The following is an 18,716-nucleotide window of genomic DNA, read 5'->3' as shown; positions in this document are numbered from 1 at the left end:
TGCAGCTTAATAAACGTCGCCCTTTTTCTTGTTTCCAAAGCTATTAAAAGTCATTTAAGTAATTTTTTTTCCGGTCTTCAAAAGTCTGCATGAAGTAAACCATATTACATCTTTCTGTACTCCGCTTTAGGAACTTAAAGTAATTGCAAGCTTCCAGGGATAGTTTGCCATTGATTTATCTAACATTCTACAAGTTCAAATCAAGGTACCATTTGCTAGGACATAACCACTGTTGGTGTGTGTGCCGAGATATATTAGCTTTGGGGGGGATCATACTACAATAGAGAAGATCTGTGGTTTTAAAGCATCAGGTTCAGCTGAAGATTTAGATTCCTTTACTGCAGTGATTCTTAGCTCATGTCCTCAAGAATACAAATCAAGTCACACAGGCACAACAATAATGCATGTTATATATATATATATATTTATATATACACAAACACACCCTACATTATTGTGTCTGTACTTTCTAGGGCATTATGTTTGTGACTTGATTTGTATTCTTGAGTACATGAGTTAAGAGAAGAGAGAGAACAGAAGAGAGAGAGAAGAGAAGAGAAGAGAGAGAGAAGAGGAGAATAAGAGAGAAGATAGAAGAGAAGAGAAGAGAGAGAGATTGATTGATTGATTGATTGATTTCAAGCAGGGGATCTTGCACAAACAATAAATCAACCAACTTCCGGGGTGCTCTGGGTAGAAGAAATAAACAAATTAATAAAAAGGTCCTGCACTCTCCGCTGTGAATACAAAAACTTCTTTATTCGAACTGTGACGTTTCGGGGTTGTTAACCGCTTCCTCGGACAGACAATGTTTCGTCACTGTTCGAATAAAGACGTTTGTGTATTCACAGCGGAGAGTGCGGGACCTGTTTATTCATTTATATATATATATATATATATATATATACACCGGTATATATATTTATATATACACACACATACACAAAGTTAATATACATATTTTATGTTATAAAGATACAGAGACAGACAACCACATGGCTTTAACACAAATAAGTAGACCTTTTTAAAGTGGAACATATTTCCGTTGTGCTTAAAGTATAGTGGAACCCTTTGATTAAAATGTAATCTATAACAAAAAGTAAGTAATACACAGAGAAGGTTTTGTATAAAGTAAACCAAGTGAACCATGGATCATGATGCCAAGATTTGCAGAACTTCCCACGGTAAACCAATATGGCATTTGCCCTAGACAATGACTACAGCCTCCAACATGACATTATTCATCTTCCCTGTACCGTGCTATACCAGATGCCACTCTCCATCTTTTTTGATATATCATGTTAGAAAAAACTATACAGTTCCTTATAGCTCCATCATAAATAAGAAATAAAGATTATGTACAAACCAAATGTAAAGAAAATTCAGCAACATTTTAACTCCATCATGGCTCATTAAGGGGAGGAAGATGTTAACTGTTTTGACAAAGCAGAGAAACGCAGCCTTACAGCATTTCCTATTAAGTGGTATCACTTACCATAAACAAACTGTATACAATCTAATCCTCTTTTATACAGCATACATGGGATAACGTCCTTACAACTGGAATTTTTGTATAACAGGAATTACCCAAGGACCTGGTGGCAGTGAATGATAGTGCACTGGGATAATAACTAGTGGTTTGCTAAAACATACTACCCTGCATGCCAATTTAAGGATTGTGCTCCTTTTTGCAGCCATATGCTTTATTCTTACAGGTAATAGAGGAACACAATCTGATTGAACATAGCACTCAATGCTTAGAACAACTGCAGGCTTTTGGGACAGTATTAAAGGGACTTAAAACCCAACATTTCTCTTTCATGATTTAGATAGAGAATACAAGTTTAAACAGCTTTCTAATTTACTTCTATTATCTAATTTGCTTCATTCTCTTGGTATCATTTGTTGAAGGAGAAGCAAGGCACTTCTGGTTTCTAACTGAACACATGGACAAGCCAATCACAATCCATATATATATATATATATATATATATATATATATATGCAGCCACCAATCAACAGCTAGAACCTAGGTTCTCTGCTGCTCCTGAGCATGCCTAGATAAAGTGAAGTGAATTAAATAATAGAAGTAAATTCGAAAGTTGTTTAAAATTGTATGCTCTGTCTAAATTATGAAATATTTTTTGGGGTTTCATGTCCCTTTAAAGGGACATTATACACTAATTTTGTCTTTGCATAAACGTTTTATAGATGATCTATTTATATAGCCCATAAAGTTTTTGTTTGTTTTTTAAAATGTATAGTTTTGCTTATTTTTAAATAACATTGCTCTGATTTTCAGACTCCTAACCAAGCCCCAAAGTTTTATGTGAATACTGTCAGCTACAGTTTTATACTGGATTTTTATATCATTATCTGTGCATATTATTCTTTATAGTAGTGTCTATTACATGCAGTTATATGAAAATGAGTGTATACTGTCTTCTGAAACAACAGATTCGTTTTTGCCATTAGGAGAAAAAAAAAAACCTGTAGAATTATTTATATCAAGGGTTTGTCAATTAAATTCGAAATTGAGGAGCCAGCAAGAATATTGAGGAACCAAACAGAAAGTTTTATAAGACAGCCAAGCGTTTTATTAATATGTCTAATCAAAAAGAGTTTTCTGTTTGTAAAAGATATATATGTCAGGCAATCACTCAGAAATACTGAACAGCCAGCTATGCAGTTGTCTAGAATAAAAATAAATAAATTACAATTTATAATCAAAATTAAAAAGGGACATAAAACTAATAATTGAGGTGCACATGAATGCATTTTGAATAGAAGCATCTTTGAAATATTCACGTATTAGCAAAATGATTCTAATAAAATTTAACAGTGTCAGAGACAGCTTTTACTGTGCTCAAAGTATTTGTGCATTTGCCCTGTGCACCTTATTAAAACACTGCACCTGCTTAAAAAGCGTATATTGTCAGTGATTATTCATCTTTTGTCATTGCTTAAAAATATGCCACGTGATCTCTGAAGCAGGCATGGTGTCTGAATGAGGGTTCATGTGGCATATGTGCATATGCTCAGCATACAAGAAAAGCCATTCCTGAAACAACTACAATTTCTATTGTAGCTGTAATTTCTTGATCATATACATTCAAGATATCAGTGCCACAATATAAAATCTATACATATAGAAAGTAGCCTGCAAAAAAATCACAATGCGATTCTGATGTCCAAATCTCTGAAGGATCAAAAGTATATGCAGTAAAAGAGTAACACGTGATGAAGATGAGATACACCGAGCTGCTTCTACTGGGACTGCCCTCAGCCAGGAAATGTTGCAAGATTGATTTCTACTAATGCATTATTAAGAGAGTGTCATTTGATGCTTTGGAGATCTGAGTTATTGTTTGAGTGTTGTTTTCCTTTATTTCCTGATTCTGGAAAGGAGCATGATCTCCGTATCATTTCAGAACAATAATCCTCGTAGATAAAAATGTGAATTTAAATGGAAGTTAACCTCAGTTAAGAGAAGGTTCATTTTTAATTTTTTTTGTAGCAATGATGAGAAAACACAAATGGATGTTCAAAATCTAGAGATGCAAAACAACCTCATGACAATGCCATAATATCTCTCCTTAAATAATGTATTAATTAGACCAATCATATGACAGGTTCATTCCTTTTTTTCAATCCTGATACAAAGACAAGCACAATCTATACTGTAATATTTGCAATAATATAGAATGTCACTTTTAATAAAAAATAAGTATAAATGAGTATAATAAACATGACAAAGTTGTCTCTTCTTATTTCTGACATCTAAGTGCTTTTAAGGCAGAGGGAGCCAGTGACATATCTATACATGTGACAGTCTATATTAGTTTTTTTCCAACTCCAGTCTTTAAGGCACACCAACAGGACAGATTCCCATGATGTCTGAACAGAGCTCAGGTGAAATAATTAGCTGATGGGTGAGAGCAGCTCAGTAACCATGGTTACTGATCATCTGACAATTTCATCTGTGCTCTAGTACAGATATCATGAAAACCTGGCCCGTTGGTGTGCCTTGAGGATTGGAGTTTAAAAACACTGCTCTATACACATGGATTAGGCATCCGTGTACATGTCCCTGGATGAAGCTCAGTAATGTTTTGTGACCAAATGAAGGAAACAAATTTTCAGACTAAGATTAAAGGACTAGTAAATACAGTAGATTTGCATAATCAACAATTGCACAATAAAAAGACAATGCATTAGCACTTAGTCTGAACTTTAAATTAGTAAATTTTTCTCTGACAAATTTCAGTTATGTCTATTTCCACTCCTCCTTTATCATGTGACAGCCATCAGCCAATCACAAATGCATGTATGTATATTCTGTGAATTATTGCACATGCTCAGTAAAATGTGCAAATATAAATAGACTGTGCACATTTTGCTAATGAAACTCAATTAGAAAGTTCTTTAAAATTGCTGCTCTATCTGAATCATGAAAGTTTAATTTTGACTTGAGTGTCCCTTTAACTAAAATAAATAATTAGTTATTTGAAAAAAGTCACAAAAGGGGACACAAAACTTTGATAGGAAATTGCTCTCATGAGTTACAGCATTTTAATATTACACTATTGCTTGCATATTTGTTTAAAGGGCCATAATACCCAAATGTTGAAACACTTGAAAGTGATGCAGCATAGCTGTAAAAAGCTGACTAGAAAATATCACCCTAACATCTCTATGTAAAAAAGAAAGATATTTTACTTCAAAAGTTCCTCAGTAGCCACCTCCCATTGTAAAGGATTTCTAAGAAGCATATCAGTATGTCTGTCCCAGGACAGCTGAATGGATGAGCCTCGTGCACTCTCATATTATTTCCCTATTCAGATTAGGGAAGTTTACAATTAAATCTCATGAGAGTTAAGTCAAATCTCATGAGATCACAGTAAAAGAGTTCATGACCTCAGCACTGCTGATTCTGATTGGCTGCTGTTCATTTCTTCATTTTTATTGTTTTTTATCTGTAGCTGGGCAACAGCTGAGTATAACTTTTTACACAGAACTTACTCTTCCTTTTTTACATAGAGATTCTCAGGTGATATTTTCCTGTCAGCTTTTTACAGTTATACTGCATCAGTTTCATGTGATTTAGCATACGAGTATTATGTCCCTTTAACCTCCACAAATTTTAAATATATAAATTGGCCTAAAGACTTGTATATAGTTGACTATGTCTTTGTTTCTAGTAGTTTCTATAGCTTTTGTTGGCATATGTCTTTTGGAAGTGGTGTGGCATCAAGAGTACCAGAGCTAAAGTGGAAGCAGGTTCCTAAGAGATAGTTAGCTGGGGGGGGGGGGGGTAGCTGAATGTCCCAGTCTGTTTAAACATCACCTGGTGTTTGGGTGCATTCCTTCTGTGAGTGTGCTATTGCTCCTTCTCACACTAAAAGACTATGGGGGGTAGTTATCAAGCCGTCAACCTCAAATATGCTGGAATTCCGCAGCGTATTTGTGGCGAGGCTGATTCGCTTTAGTTATCAAGCCCTAGATACCGGCAAAAGTAGAATTTTGTGACGTAAGCTTTGATCCGCCGGACTCAGTCCGACACAGATCGATTCTTACGTCACTCCAGATGTTATGCACACAAGTGCGGCACAATCTGACTACTTTTGCTAGTTATCAAAAAACTTGCAGGTACGCTCGGCACTTTTCCGGCCCAGCGTACCTGGTTTTCAAACCGCCACCCTAGAGGCGGCGGATCCCATAGGAATCAATGGGAGTCTGACCATAGCGAAAGTTCATGTTCGCTGCTGCCAGACATCCCATTGATTCCTATGGGAGCTGTCTACACCTAACACCCTAACATGTACCCCGAGTCTAAACACCCCTAATCTGTCCCCCTTACACCGCCGCAACTAAATAAATGTATTACCCCCTAAACCGCCGCTCCCTGAGCCCACCGCCACTATAATAAACTTATTAACCCCTAAACCGCCGCTCCCGGAGCCCACCGCAAGCTATAATAAATATGTTAACCCCTAAACCGCCGCTCCCGGTCCCCGCCGCAACTATAATATATGTATTAACCCCTAAACCGCCGCTCCCGGACCACGCCGCAACTTAATTAAATTTATTAACCCCTAATCTGCCCCTACACCGTCGCCACCTATAATAAGTTTATTAACCCCTATCCTGCCCCCCCTACACCGCCTGGAGGCGGCGGATCCCATAGGAATCAATGGGAGTCTGACCATAGCGAAAGTTCATGTTCGCTGCTGCCAGACATCCCATTGATTCCTATGGGAGCTGTCTACACCTAACACCCTAACATGTACCCCGAGTCTAAACACCCCTAATCTGTCCCCCTTACACTGCCGCAACTAAATAAATGTATTACCCCCTAAACCGCCGCTCCCTGAGCCCACCGCCACTATAATAAACTTATTAACCCCTAAACCGCCGCTCCCAGTCCCCGCCGCAACTATAATATATGTATTAACCCCTAAACCGCCGCTCCCGGTCCACGCCGCAACTTAATTAAATTTATTAACCCCTAATCTGCCCCTACACCGTCGCCACCTATAATAAGTTTATTAACCCCTATCCTGCCCCCCCTACACCGCCGCCACTGTAATAAAATTATTAACCCCTAAACATAAGTCTAACCCTAACACCCCCCTAACTTAAATATTAATTAAATAAATCTAAATAATATTTATCTTATTAAATAAATTATTCCTATTTAAAACTAAATACTTACCTTTAAAATAAACCCTAATATAGCTACAATATAAATAATAATTATATTGTAGCTATCTTAGGGTTTATTTTTATTTTACAGATAACTTTCAATTTATTTTAACTAGGTACAATAGCTATTAAATAGTTATTAACTATTTAATAGCTACCTAGCTAAAATAAAGAGAAATTTACCTGTAAAATAAAAACTAACCTCAGTTACAATTACACCTAACACTACACTATACTTTAATAAATTATTTCTATTTAAAACTAAATACCTGTAAAATAAACCCTAAGATAGCTACAATATAATTAATAATTACATTGTAGCTATTTTAGGATTTATATTTATTTTACAGGTAACTTTGTATTTATTTTAGCTAGTTAGAATAGTTATTAAATAGTTATTAACTATTTAATAACTACCTAGCTAAAAGAAATACAAAATTACCTATAAAATAAATCCTAATCTAAGTTACAATTAAACCTAACACTACACTATCATTAAATTAATTAAATAAATTACCTACAAATAACTACAATTAAATACAATTAAATAAACTAACTAAAGTACAAAAAATAAAAAAAGCTAAGTTACAAAAAATAAAAAAAATAAGTTACAAACATTTAAAAAATATTACAACAATTTTAAGCTACTTACACCTAATCTAAGCCCCCTAATAAAATAACAAAGCCCCCCAAAATAAAAAAATGCCCTACCCTATTCTAAATTAAAAAGTTCAAAGCTCTTTTACCTTACCAGCCCTTAAAAGAGCCTTTTGCGGGGCATGCCCCAAAGAATTCTGCTCTTTTGCCTGTAAAAGAAAAATACAACCCCCCCAACATTAAAACCCACCACCCACATACCCCTAATCTAACCCAAACCCCCCTTAAAAAAACCTAACACTACCCCCCTGATGATCATCCTACCTTGAGTTGTCTTCAACCAGCCGACCATCGATGGAAGAGGAGATCCGCTTCCATCGATGGCCAATTGGCTGATCCATCAATCAGCCAATAGAATGCGAGCTCAATCTGATTGGCTGATTGGATCAGCCAATCGGATAGAACTTCAATCTGATTGGCTGATTCAATCAGCCAATCAGATTTTTCCTACCTTAATTCCGATTGGCTGATAGAATCCTATCAGCCAATCGGAATTGGAGGGAGGCCATCTTGGATGACGTCCCTTAAAGGAATATCCATTCGTCGGTAGTCGTCGGGAAGAAGAGGATGGCTCCGCGTCGGCTCGTCTGAAGATGGCTCCGTTCCGGATGGATGAAGATTGAAGACGCCGCCTGGATGAAGACTTCTATCGGATGGAAGACTTCTTCAGTGCCACCTGGATGATGACTTCTGCCGCTCCGGATCTCCTCTTCGGTTCGTATTGAACCGGCGAAGGCAGGTAAAGTAGACGGCTTGATAACTACCCCTCTATGGGATAATACACTATTTTGGCGCCTCTTTCTTTTCTCTAATTTTTTTTTTAGAATTTTTGATCCAGGATTTACCACTTGGGACTAAAAGCCTAAGGAGCAGCTTTTGGTGTATTTTGAATTGTATTTTGGAGGTCTTTTTTTTTAATGGAATGTGGATTTGCATCAAAGATTGTTAAAACGTTTTTAGGGGCATCAAAAATAATTAAGCTGTGATATATTTTTTTTATATATATCTATATATATATACATACCGTATATATATATATATATATATATATATATATATATATATATATACACATACTGTATATATATATATATATATATATATATATATACATACTGTATATATATATGTATATACACACAAACACACATATATATATATATATATATATATATATATATATATATATATATATATATTGTATATGAAGTGCAGAATTTTAAAGATGATGAATGAAAGTTCCTTTTCTCAATGTCATTTTTATAGTGTGGGCAAATTGACAGCACAAGCTAAAAACACTTGACATTAGGCTAGCACAATAAAAACATAAAACATAGCACATTATTCTAGTCTCACTAAGGATTATTTTCTATGGGAATTACTTTTTTTTACATAAACATAAGAACATATCAGGGTGTGAATTGTCATGCAAAATATTTGTCGATTACTCTGCGGTTTGATACATTTTGTCATAAAAGCATGAAATGAATCTTAAATGTTGCTTTATGTGCTTTAATATTGCCCCAAATCCAGGGGTGTTGTTAGGGTGGAACTCATGGGGCGCCTCAGCACTGAGTGTTAAAGGGACAATGTATTCAGGAAAGAAGCTGATAATAGTTAATTGTATTCAAAGATGCTGCAGAACTACCCTTTCAAATTATCTGGGCTCTCTCTCACTCCAGCAGGTAAAATGGAACACATTAAAGGGCCATAATACCCAAATGTTTAAACACTTGAAAGTGATGCAGCATAGCTGTAAAAAGCTGACTAGAAAATATCCCCTGAACATCTCTATGTAAAAAAAGAAAGATATTTTACTTCAAAAGTTCCTCAGTAGCCATCTCCCATTGTAAAGGATTTCTAAGCAGCATTTTAGTGTGTCTGTCCTGGGACAGCTAAAAGGATGAGCCTTGTGAACTCTCATATTATTTCACCAATCAGGTAAAGGAAGCTTACTATGAAATCTCATGAGAGTTAAGTCAAATCTCATGAGATCACAGTAAGAGTTCATGATCTCTGATTGGCTGCTATTCATTTCTTCTTTTTTTTTTTTTTTTACCAGCAGCTGGGAGCAGGTGAAGTATAACTTTTTACACAGAACTTACTCTGCTGAGCTGAGCAGATTGTGAGGAAAAATATCTTCCTTTTTTACATAGAGATGCTCAGGTGATATTTTCCTGTCAGCTTTTTACAGTTATACTGCATCAGTTTCAAGTGATTTAGCATATGAGTATTATCTCCCTTTAAAGGGGAGACCATTTTAGAGAATGATGCCCTAATCCCTGAGTTTTATCAGCAGTCAGACAGGTTACTCTCCTGCACAGGCAGATGTTGCTATGTTTGTGGCTAAGAAATGGGGAAACAGATAGGAATAAGCTATTGTTTGTGCATGTACAAAAACATAGGCTTTATCATTATGTTATTTATTTTTTCTTAAGATAGAAATTGATCAGAAAGTAACCCAGATTTATCATCCCAATCCCTTTCTAATATGTGTATGTACAAAAGCAATGATCCTAGCCCAGTATAACATGCACCTCATTAGTTCATTATCAGTGTGTAAAGAACTAGAAAGTGCACTGCAGTCACAGACCTGTTTTTTTCCTGTGGTCAAAAGACAGTGGATTACTATAATGTATTATGTCTGTGTTTTAACCCAATACCTGTATAACTTGACATAGGGTGTATTAGATCCACAGAGTACTGCTGGGATCTTAGTGTAGTAAACATGGTTAACAGCACGGTACTATGTAAATAACTTAATTCTAACTACAAGGGAACAGCACGTATAGTAAAGAATTGCTTTATATCCACTGATTGTGTAGCCTGATTGCTACACATTGGGTTGATCATATTCTTGGGCTTGTTTCCGGCAGATGATGACTGATCATGTACAGGTATTTTCAGTGTGGTTTTGCAGTGATCACAATCTGAAAAAAAATTTCTTTCATGATTTACAAAGAGCATGCAATTTTAAACAATTTTCCAATTTACTTTAATTATCTAATTTGCTTCATTCTCTTGATGTCCTCTGTTGAAATGCAAATCTAGATAGGCTTAGTAGCTGCTGATTGGTGGCTGTACATACAGTATATGTATTGTGGGATTGGCCCACCCATGTGCATTGCTATTTTTTCAACAAGGGACATCTAAAGAATGAAACAAATTTGATAATAGAAGTAAATTGGAAAGTTGTTTAAAATTGTATTCTCTATCTGAATCATGAAAGACAAATCTTGGGTTTCTTCTCCCTTTAAGTGAAGAAGTATTGTTTGGGGTTTATCAAGTTCTTTAAATCGATAAATGAAAATTGCCCTGTAAATGTGGCGATAATTTGGTTTTTGATAAGTAAAACAGGACTGGCACAAGTTAAGTAAAGAACTATTTTTCAATAAAAAGATAATGTAAAAAGCTCTGCCAGTAAACAATGCAGCCATTAACATGATTTGTTTTTTTATCAAGCCCATTATTACATGCCTGAAGAATATAGTGAATAACAAAAATGGTCCTTCTACTCCACGTTTTTTAAAGGGACATTAAACTCAACTATTAATATCTTTGTAATATTTTAATTGGGGGAAATAAAACATCATTGCAAAACACATTTAATATGTATTTTGTCATCTTTTGCTGTAAAATACCAATAAAAAAGGTTATTGTTCCACTTCCTCTCACAGAGTCTGGAATACTGCCAGAATACTTAAGTATGGTAAAATGTAACTGATCTGAAACATTCTACACTGTTATTGGTTCACTCAGATCACATGCTAATTTACATCCGTCCCTAAGATTAGTATCCTTAACCGGTTATTCATATGCAAAGCACTATAAACTGTAAATACTGTAAAACTACATTATTACATTATTGTAAAACTTGTGTTTTTGTTTGTGATTGCTGATATATACAATATGTTTAATGTCCCTTTAAGAAAAGAAAAAAAAGGACTTATTTACAAGTTCATGTCACACATCTCTTACACCACATAACACACTTCAGAATCAAAGGGGGTATTGCCCCTTCAGCCTAAAAACAAATACAAATAGATGTGTACACAGCTGCAAAAAAATCCCTCAGCCAACAATCTTATTTTTTTAAAAATATTCCAGTTTTGATAGTAAAATAGAAATGTTATTATATAATCACAGTATTTTTGTGCCAGAACAAGAGGTCATGCTATAAGGTATGGAGTTTATAGCAAACCGGAGAAACAACAAATTTAAAGGCTAAATTAAGTCTGGGAACATATCAGTCCTGAGGATTTTACAGCAAGGAGCAAATTGGCATAGTGGATAGGAATTCTTATATGCTTTCATGTCTGAGTTTATATAATATCCATTTGTCTTTTTTTTATAATTTTCTGCTTGTAACATCCAATGGCCCTTTACAGTTTTCCCAGCGGAAACGTTATATTCTTTGTATCAATTATGCATTTCTATCAGCTATGTAACATTATCATTTTTCCCATAAAACACTTCATATATTTTCAAGTTGTAGCTGATTGGATATATAATTATTTCTATCCTTTATGTTTTAATGCTGTATTGGGACATGCCTTAAGATCAGAACGCAAATCTTTCTTATGCGTCTGAAACCCAAGTATATGAGTAGTACCCCATGGTCAGTCATCTATATCCGTAATGTCTTTAAACAAGGTCTTACAGTTTCTGCAATATACAGATTTATAGGAATATTTCTTTTTTTTATGCCTAAAAATGGTATTTTAAACAGTAAAAAAATAAATAAATTATATATATATATATATATAAATAAAACAAAGGTTTATCCTGATACAGATATATATGGAATAAGATTGTTATAAAAAAACATAAATTATGCTTACCTGATAATTTTCTTTTCTTCAGATGGAAAGAGTCCACAGCTGCATTCATTACTTTTGGGAATTCAGAACCTGGCCACCAGGAGGAGACAAAGACACCCCAGCCAAAGGCTTAAATACCTCCCCCACTTCCCTCATCCCCCAGTCATTCTGCCGAGGGAACAAGGAACAGAAGAAGAAATATCAGGGTGAAAAGGTGCCAGAAGAACAAAAATAACAGACGCCCCACAGAAAAAATACGGGCAGGGAGCTGTGGACTCTTTCCATCTGAAGAAAAGAAAATGATCAGGTAAGCATAATTTAAGTTTTTCTTCATAAATAGAAAGAGTCCACAGCTGCATTCATTACTTTTGAGAAAACAATACCCAAGCTATAGAGGACACTGAAAGCAAAAACGGGAGGGTACAAGAGGCAGCCCATTCTGAGTGCACCAGGCCTGAAAACCCCTACCCAACAAAATCCCGCTTCGTCCGAAGCCGAGAACAACTTTGAAAAAAGGAAAAGGCCCAAGGACACTGACCCGCAGATAGTCCATAAGCCTTGCTAAAGACCGCAGGAACTAGACTCGACTGAGTCAATAGCCTCCAAGGAGACACCGTCGCCCAGCAGTCGGTCTCCAAACAACACATCCCTTACTAAAGAAAGGGAACAAACTACCGTATTCTTCCACAAAGAAAAAAAGACACAGAGAAAACATGATTGTACTTGTAAAGCGCAGCTAATCCCCTTTAAGGGACTCAAGGCGCTGCTCATTTTATCAACCTCGAAAGGAGGAAACACTGAGTAGACCTTGCCGGGGATCAAACTTGCAACCCTTGGTTTGCTACAGTGCAGAGTAGCCACAGTGCATTAGTATGCTAAGCTAACTTAGCATAAGGAACTCCAGAAAAAAAAACTAAAAAGGGCACACACACAGAGCAAAAAACATGAGAAACCGGGTCAGCTAACAGAGACCCAACCAGTCTCATAGAAACAAGGGGAGGCAACGCCCAGACCCCAGAAATACAGAAACCACGGGATAAGGCCGGGAATCTGAACAGAGAGAGGATCTTCCCCTAATACAGTGCAACCACACTCTAGAAGCAACTGAAGACGAAGGTCCCCAAGTCACAAAAAGGTAGCTCAGAATACCGAAATAATCAGAAACGAAACCTCGTGCAGCAAGCTCAGATAGGTCTGACGAACAACACCTGAAGCAAAAACACTGCAAGCTGCAGTCATCTAAAAATGACTCTGAAACTTAAATACTTGCAGGGCAAGTAGAAAGCAGCTGAAGATAGGATCCTTCAGATTGCTAAGTATCCAGTAACCAGCGGATAACATGGCAGGCTATCTAGAAATCGCCAGTCCTTCCCACAAATCTTGAATGTGGAGAAAGGAGAAACCTCAAAGAGGCTTACCGTACCTCGAAAACTCAGAAGACGAAATAGTAGAGCACAAGATCTCAGATCCTGCTCCAACACCGGACCAGCCCAAGCGACAGACATGTCTGATAGACAGGGGGGACAGAAAGACCCCAACCACAAGTCCCCAGGGAATGGAAAAAGGGGGGACTCACCCACCCCAACAGAGCTCGGGTGCCAACCCAATCCGCTCCTCCAAAATAAGGCACTCCCAAGGAGAACCCCCTAGGACCTGGAACAGAGAAAAGTGCAATATATCCGTAGGAAGACCTGTCACAACTTTCTTAGACAGTCTTTACGTTGAGAGATCAATTTCCAAAAGGTGGAACAGATCCCACAGAGCAGCAGATGCTGCCCCTTACAGAAATAAGCCACCTGATCCAACCTTCTACACACAGGGCAGGACAATGACCCTCCAGAGACAGGAAACCCCAGCTCATAAGGAAGACAAACTATCCCCTCAAAAGGGAAGGGCACAGATAAGAACAGCGTACATGGCCACAAGACATGAAGCCATAGTATGATCAAAACACAGACCGAATGAAAAAATCATCCAGACACCACTGTTGACCCAACAGAGAAAAAACTCCCCATGAAGAGGAGCACACTCCGTCCGAAGGACAAGTCAGGCCTTAAAGTTTATAACCAGTACCCGAAGGTGGATGTGAACTCTGGCCTTCCTGCTTGCAAGCCCTCGCAACATAGGGTCCCTAAAAAAAGTGGGTCATCCCGAACCAGTCCACAGGATCATAAGTCTCCAAACATCCAAGAAGGATCCAAGACAAGAACCCTGGACCTGGGACCCAGAATCGTCCTAGAACGAACAACCCCCCCCCCCCCCCCAGGGAACACAAGATACCCCGTCTGAAGCAATCAGACCTCACAGTCGTAATTCCCAGCCTAAAGGCAAGAGAACACCCTTGGCCGGAGGTCAACACCCCCCCAACAAGATGCTAGGCCACGACAAAGTCACGCAATTTCTCTAGAGCTCAAAGGCACCAAGGGCAGCACAAAGGTAAATGTCACCTGTAAGAGAGTAGAAAGGAAAGGCTAGTCTCCATAATCCTTTCAGATTAACGTTCCAGAGGACCTCACCCAAGGGAGAAGAAAGCAAAGCATCCCAAGCTCAGGAAGAAAAAACACCCTCTAAGCAAAAAACTTGGAAAAAGAGACAACATCTCCTATCGCCCCTGATATGGAGACGACTAACTCCCGAAGGAAGACAGAGCCTCACGGCCTTCACTTTCTAATTAAGCGGCCAAAGCCTCCAGAAAAAACGGACGAAGTCCAGAAAGTCTCGACCCAAAGGAAGAGAGCCTCTAAAAGGAACAAGTCCTAAAAGGACACTTCCAAACACATCATGGAAGGCAAAACCGTAAGAACAGCGGTATGAAGGACCTAAATCCTCCAAGCCTCCAACCCACAACGGGAAGGAACACTCTAGTTCCCGGAAAAGACTGAGCATGTCGCCGCAGATCTCAACATAGTCTCTGGCTCACTAGATTGAAAGGCGAATGAGGCCTGAACCAATCCCCCATGCCCCTAAGCAACCACGGACCATCAAGTCCTCTCAGGATGCTAGTTCAAGCTTGTAAAATAACAAGTAAACAACACAAATCATATTGTGATCACTAGGCACCCTCACCGGACCAGCCAGACATAAAAAGGCACCACGTGTCTGAACTAGGCCTCAAAGACAGAAGGATTTGTACCCAGTCTGGAACAGCCTGAAACCAAGGGCCCCAGCACTGTCAAGGCCACATAGAGTCTCCCCCGAGATGGAGGGATAAAGAACAGTCAGACAGAACATAAGACTAGTACGTCTTCAAAGTAAACAGTGCAACCACAAAATCGTGAGTATCAATTCCAGAGACGAAGGTTCCCTAACTAAACATCACAACAACATGAGCTTTAGACCAAATAAATCATCCTCATCGGATTAAAATAAAAGATAAGGCAAACCGTAGGTTATCGCCCAGGAGAAGATTACTTCATCCCCTTATGTCTATGCAAGCAAGCCAGTCGAAGATTAAGACTGAGCATCATCAGACCCATTAAGAGTGGAATCCTCCAGCAACGCCAAAACGTGCCTCAGTAGAACACGAAGGTGCGCTTGTCTATAATGAAAGGCGCAACATACCTCCACCGGGACAAAAGAAAACACTGGCTCCGAAGGTTGACCCCCTGGACCAGACGAACCCACGACTGACGAGCCCCGGTTAACAGAACACGGACAATATCGTAAGCACACTCCTGGGAGGTGCAGATGCACCAGCGCCAAAGATATGGCCATGTGGAACCATGTCGTAACCTCCAGTGGGAACAGGCCACTCTCCATAGAATGAAAAGTAGTGTTTGGGTTACCTGCATGCATAGTAAGAGTAGGTGGTAGGGAACTCGCCTTGTGGGAAATAGAATCCACAGAGGCGGATGGCTCTCTGGGCACCTGCTTCCCCGAGGAACAGAGCACTCTAAAACAGTATTCGGAACATAACTGATGTATCACCCGGGCCAATTCATATTCTTCACAAGAAGTAGAATCTGAATCAGAGACATCCATCTCCAAAAAATCAGAATCCTCCACAACTGGGATATTAAATAAAAAATGGACCAACTTACACCCCCAATGGCTGGGGCACTCACCACCTCCAGGGAACCAGACACCAACAGACCAAGATTTATTCGTCGCCACACGGTCAGGAGAGCAGAAATTGAAAGCCAAAATTGCTGCGTCACTAGATATAGGCCGTTATGTTCCAAAATCGCCATAAGCCGAAGCAACACTACATAGTAGCAGACAGAATCAGATAACAAACATGATTATAAACCCCTCTGTTCAATAACACCCCTCAGGAGATATTAACCCTTGATTCCGAGATACAATAAGGAGCCTCACTGAGACCCTATGTTAAAGTTATCCCTGAAAAGGTTGTAGCTCCTCACGGATAAACAGCTGAAATTACAATACATCCATGATGAAAGTAAAATGAAACGATCTTACCGGAATCTACGCCATGGAACAGGAACACAGCCCTTCAAGTGTGACAGATGGTAGCGTCACTTCTGCCATGGACTTGAGAGGAAAAAGCAGCCAGCAAAACTCATCAACGCTGATTGCTTGTGGAGCTGTTAATATGAATCATGATGGTTTCGCAGGCTGACAGGACTACTTAAAACTCCAGTCCCATGCCGAAGAATTCTACCCTCCATAAGAGACTATCGAAAACTTCTGACACTTCTCTGCCAACCTCCTGGGACGAAAGGCAAAGAATGACTGGGGGATGAGGGAAGTGGGGGAGGTATTTCAGCCTTTGGCTGGGGTGTCTTTACCTCCTCCTGATGGCCAGGTTCTGAATTCCCAAAAGTAATGAATGCAGCTGTGCACTCTTTTCAATTATGAAGAAAAGACAAGCGTGGGTGATTTTTCTTATTGTACATAAATTGTGACATACGAATACAAATCTCAAATTTTCAAATACATTATTTTAGATTACAAATCAATATTCCATAGAACATTATTATTATAAAACAAGGCAGAATAAGTATATTTGGCATGTTAAAGGGATAGAAAAGTCAAAATTGATATTTGCATGGGTGCATTCCCATTTTAAATAGAAGCATTTTCGCAATATACTTCCATTAGAAAAAATGCTTCTAGTAAAAGTTATTACTGTTTTTCGGCAGCATACGCACATATCCTGGGAGAGCCTGTTCACCAGTATTCAAACGCCACACCTGCTGAAAGAGTTGTCAATGGTGTGTATTTCTTCTATGAAGACATAATTTGCGTCATACAAGCCACCGCTGACTCTCTGCAAAGGTGTGGTGTTTAAATACTGGTGCCCAAGCACTCATGTTTTGCTACTGGAAGTATTTTGCAAAAATGCTTCTTTTTCAAATTTAAATGAACCCATGCACTTTTGAATTTTGACCTTTCTATCCCTTTAAATCCTGTTGTATGATAGAACATAAAAAACATACTCTGAAAGAAGACCAGATACTAACATGAGTTTTTGCTGCTACTATGAAAACTGTAATTAAAACACCAAAATCAATATTCCTCTGTATAGTGTTGTACTATTCAAATGAGATATATTACTTCTGGCATGTTAAGCCACGTTGTATGTTACATGATAAATGTTAAAAAGTGTACCTGAGATGTTGAAGTGCTGGGATTGTCAGCCATTTCTCCACATTTAACTGAAAGCAAAAGATCAGCTAGTTCCTAGGCAAACTACTGAGCTGACTTGCTGTGACATCACAAGTCCTTTAGCAAAATGGGAACTAGAATTTATTTTTGACAGTGTTTTGACACATGCTAGAAGTCTACTTCCAAAAGGAAAAAAAATATTGTATTTCCAAAAAAAACAAGTATAATTCCAAAAAACAAATTTGTATTTGAAAATTGAAATGTGTATTTGGATGTCACAATGTATGTACAATTGGAAGGAGTCATACAGGCTTGTCTTTTTGACAGCAATCTTATTCCATATATATAAGTTGTGCCTATCAGCAAATCAGCAATGGACACTACAATACCATTTGTCCAAAAATACATTTCTGCTAGTTTCAATTTCAATATTTGTTGCTTCACATCTTTGCAAAAAATATAATATACATGAATGATAGAAAACTTACATGTTTACAAGAACTCATTAGCAAAAGGAGGTAGTGAATGCCAATACCTTAGATACATTTAAAAATGTTTTGGATACATTTCTGGTTAGAAACAGAATTCATGAATATGATTGCTTGTGTTAAATGGGTTACCTTTTAATTGGATTAATTTAAAGGGACACTGAACCCAAATGTTTTCTTTCGTTAGATAGAGCATGCAATTTTAAGCAACTTTCTAATTTACTCCTATTATCAATTTTTCTCTGTTCTCTTGCTATCTTTATTGGAAAGAGAAGGCATCTAACCTAAGGGGCCAGACATTATTTGTTCAGTACCCTGGACAGCACTTGTTTATTGGTTAATCCACCAATCAGTAATAACAACCCAGGTTGTTCACCAAAAATGGGCCGGCATTTAAACGTACATTCTTGCTTTTCAAATAAAGATACCAAGAGAATGAAGAAAATTTGATAATAAGAGTAAATTAGAAAGTTGT

At 37.8% G+C, this 18,716-nt stretch overlaps 1 protein-coding gene across 1 annotated transcript in view; it reads right to left on the bottom strand.

Moving 5' to 3' along the window:
• Positions 1-17,903, bottom strand: part of SSBP4 (single stranded DNA binding protein 4) — a 598,177-nt gene extending 580,274 nt beyond the window's left edge. Inside the window, exon 1 of the mRNA XM_053702958.1 lies at positions 17,757-17,903. Within this exon, the coding sequence (XP_053558933.1) occupies positions 17,757-17,789 (33 nt within the window). The 5' untranslated portion in view covers positions 17,790-17,903. The remainder of the gene's footprint in view (positions 1-17,756) is intronic.
• Between the last annotated feature and the right edge of the window lie 813 nt (positions 17,904-18,716).

Source organism: Bombina bombina, chromosome 2 (genome assembly GCF_027579735.1).
Source record: "Bombina bombina isolate aBomBom1 chromosome 2, aBomBom1.pri, whole genome shotgun sequence".
Taxonomy (NCBI): domain Eukaryota; kingdom Metazoa; phylum Chordata; class Amphibia; order Anura; family Bombinatoridae; genus Bombina; species Bombina bombina.
The sequence above is the reverse complement of the archived record's forward strand: the minus strand, read 5'-3'. Positions and strand labels throughout refer to the sequence as shown.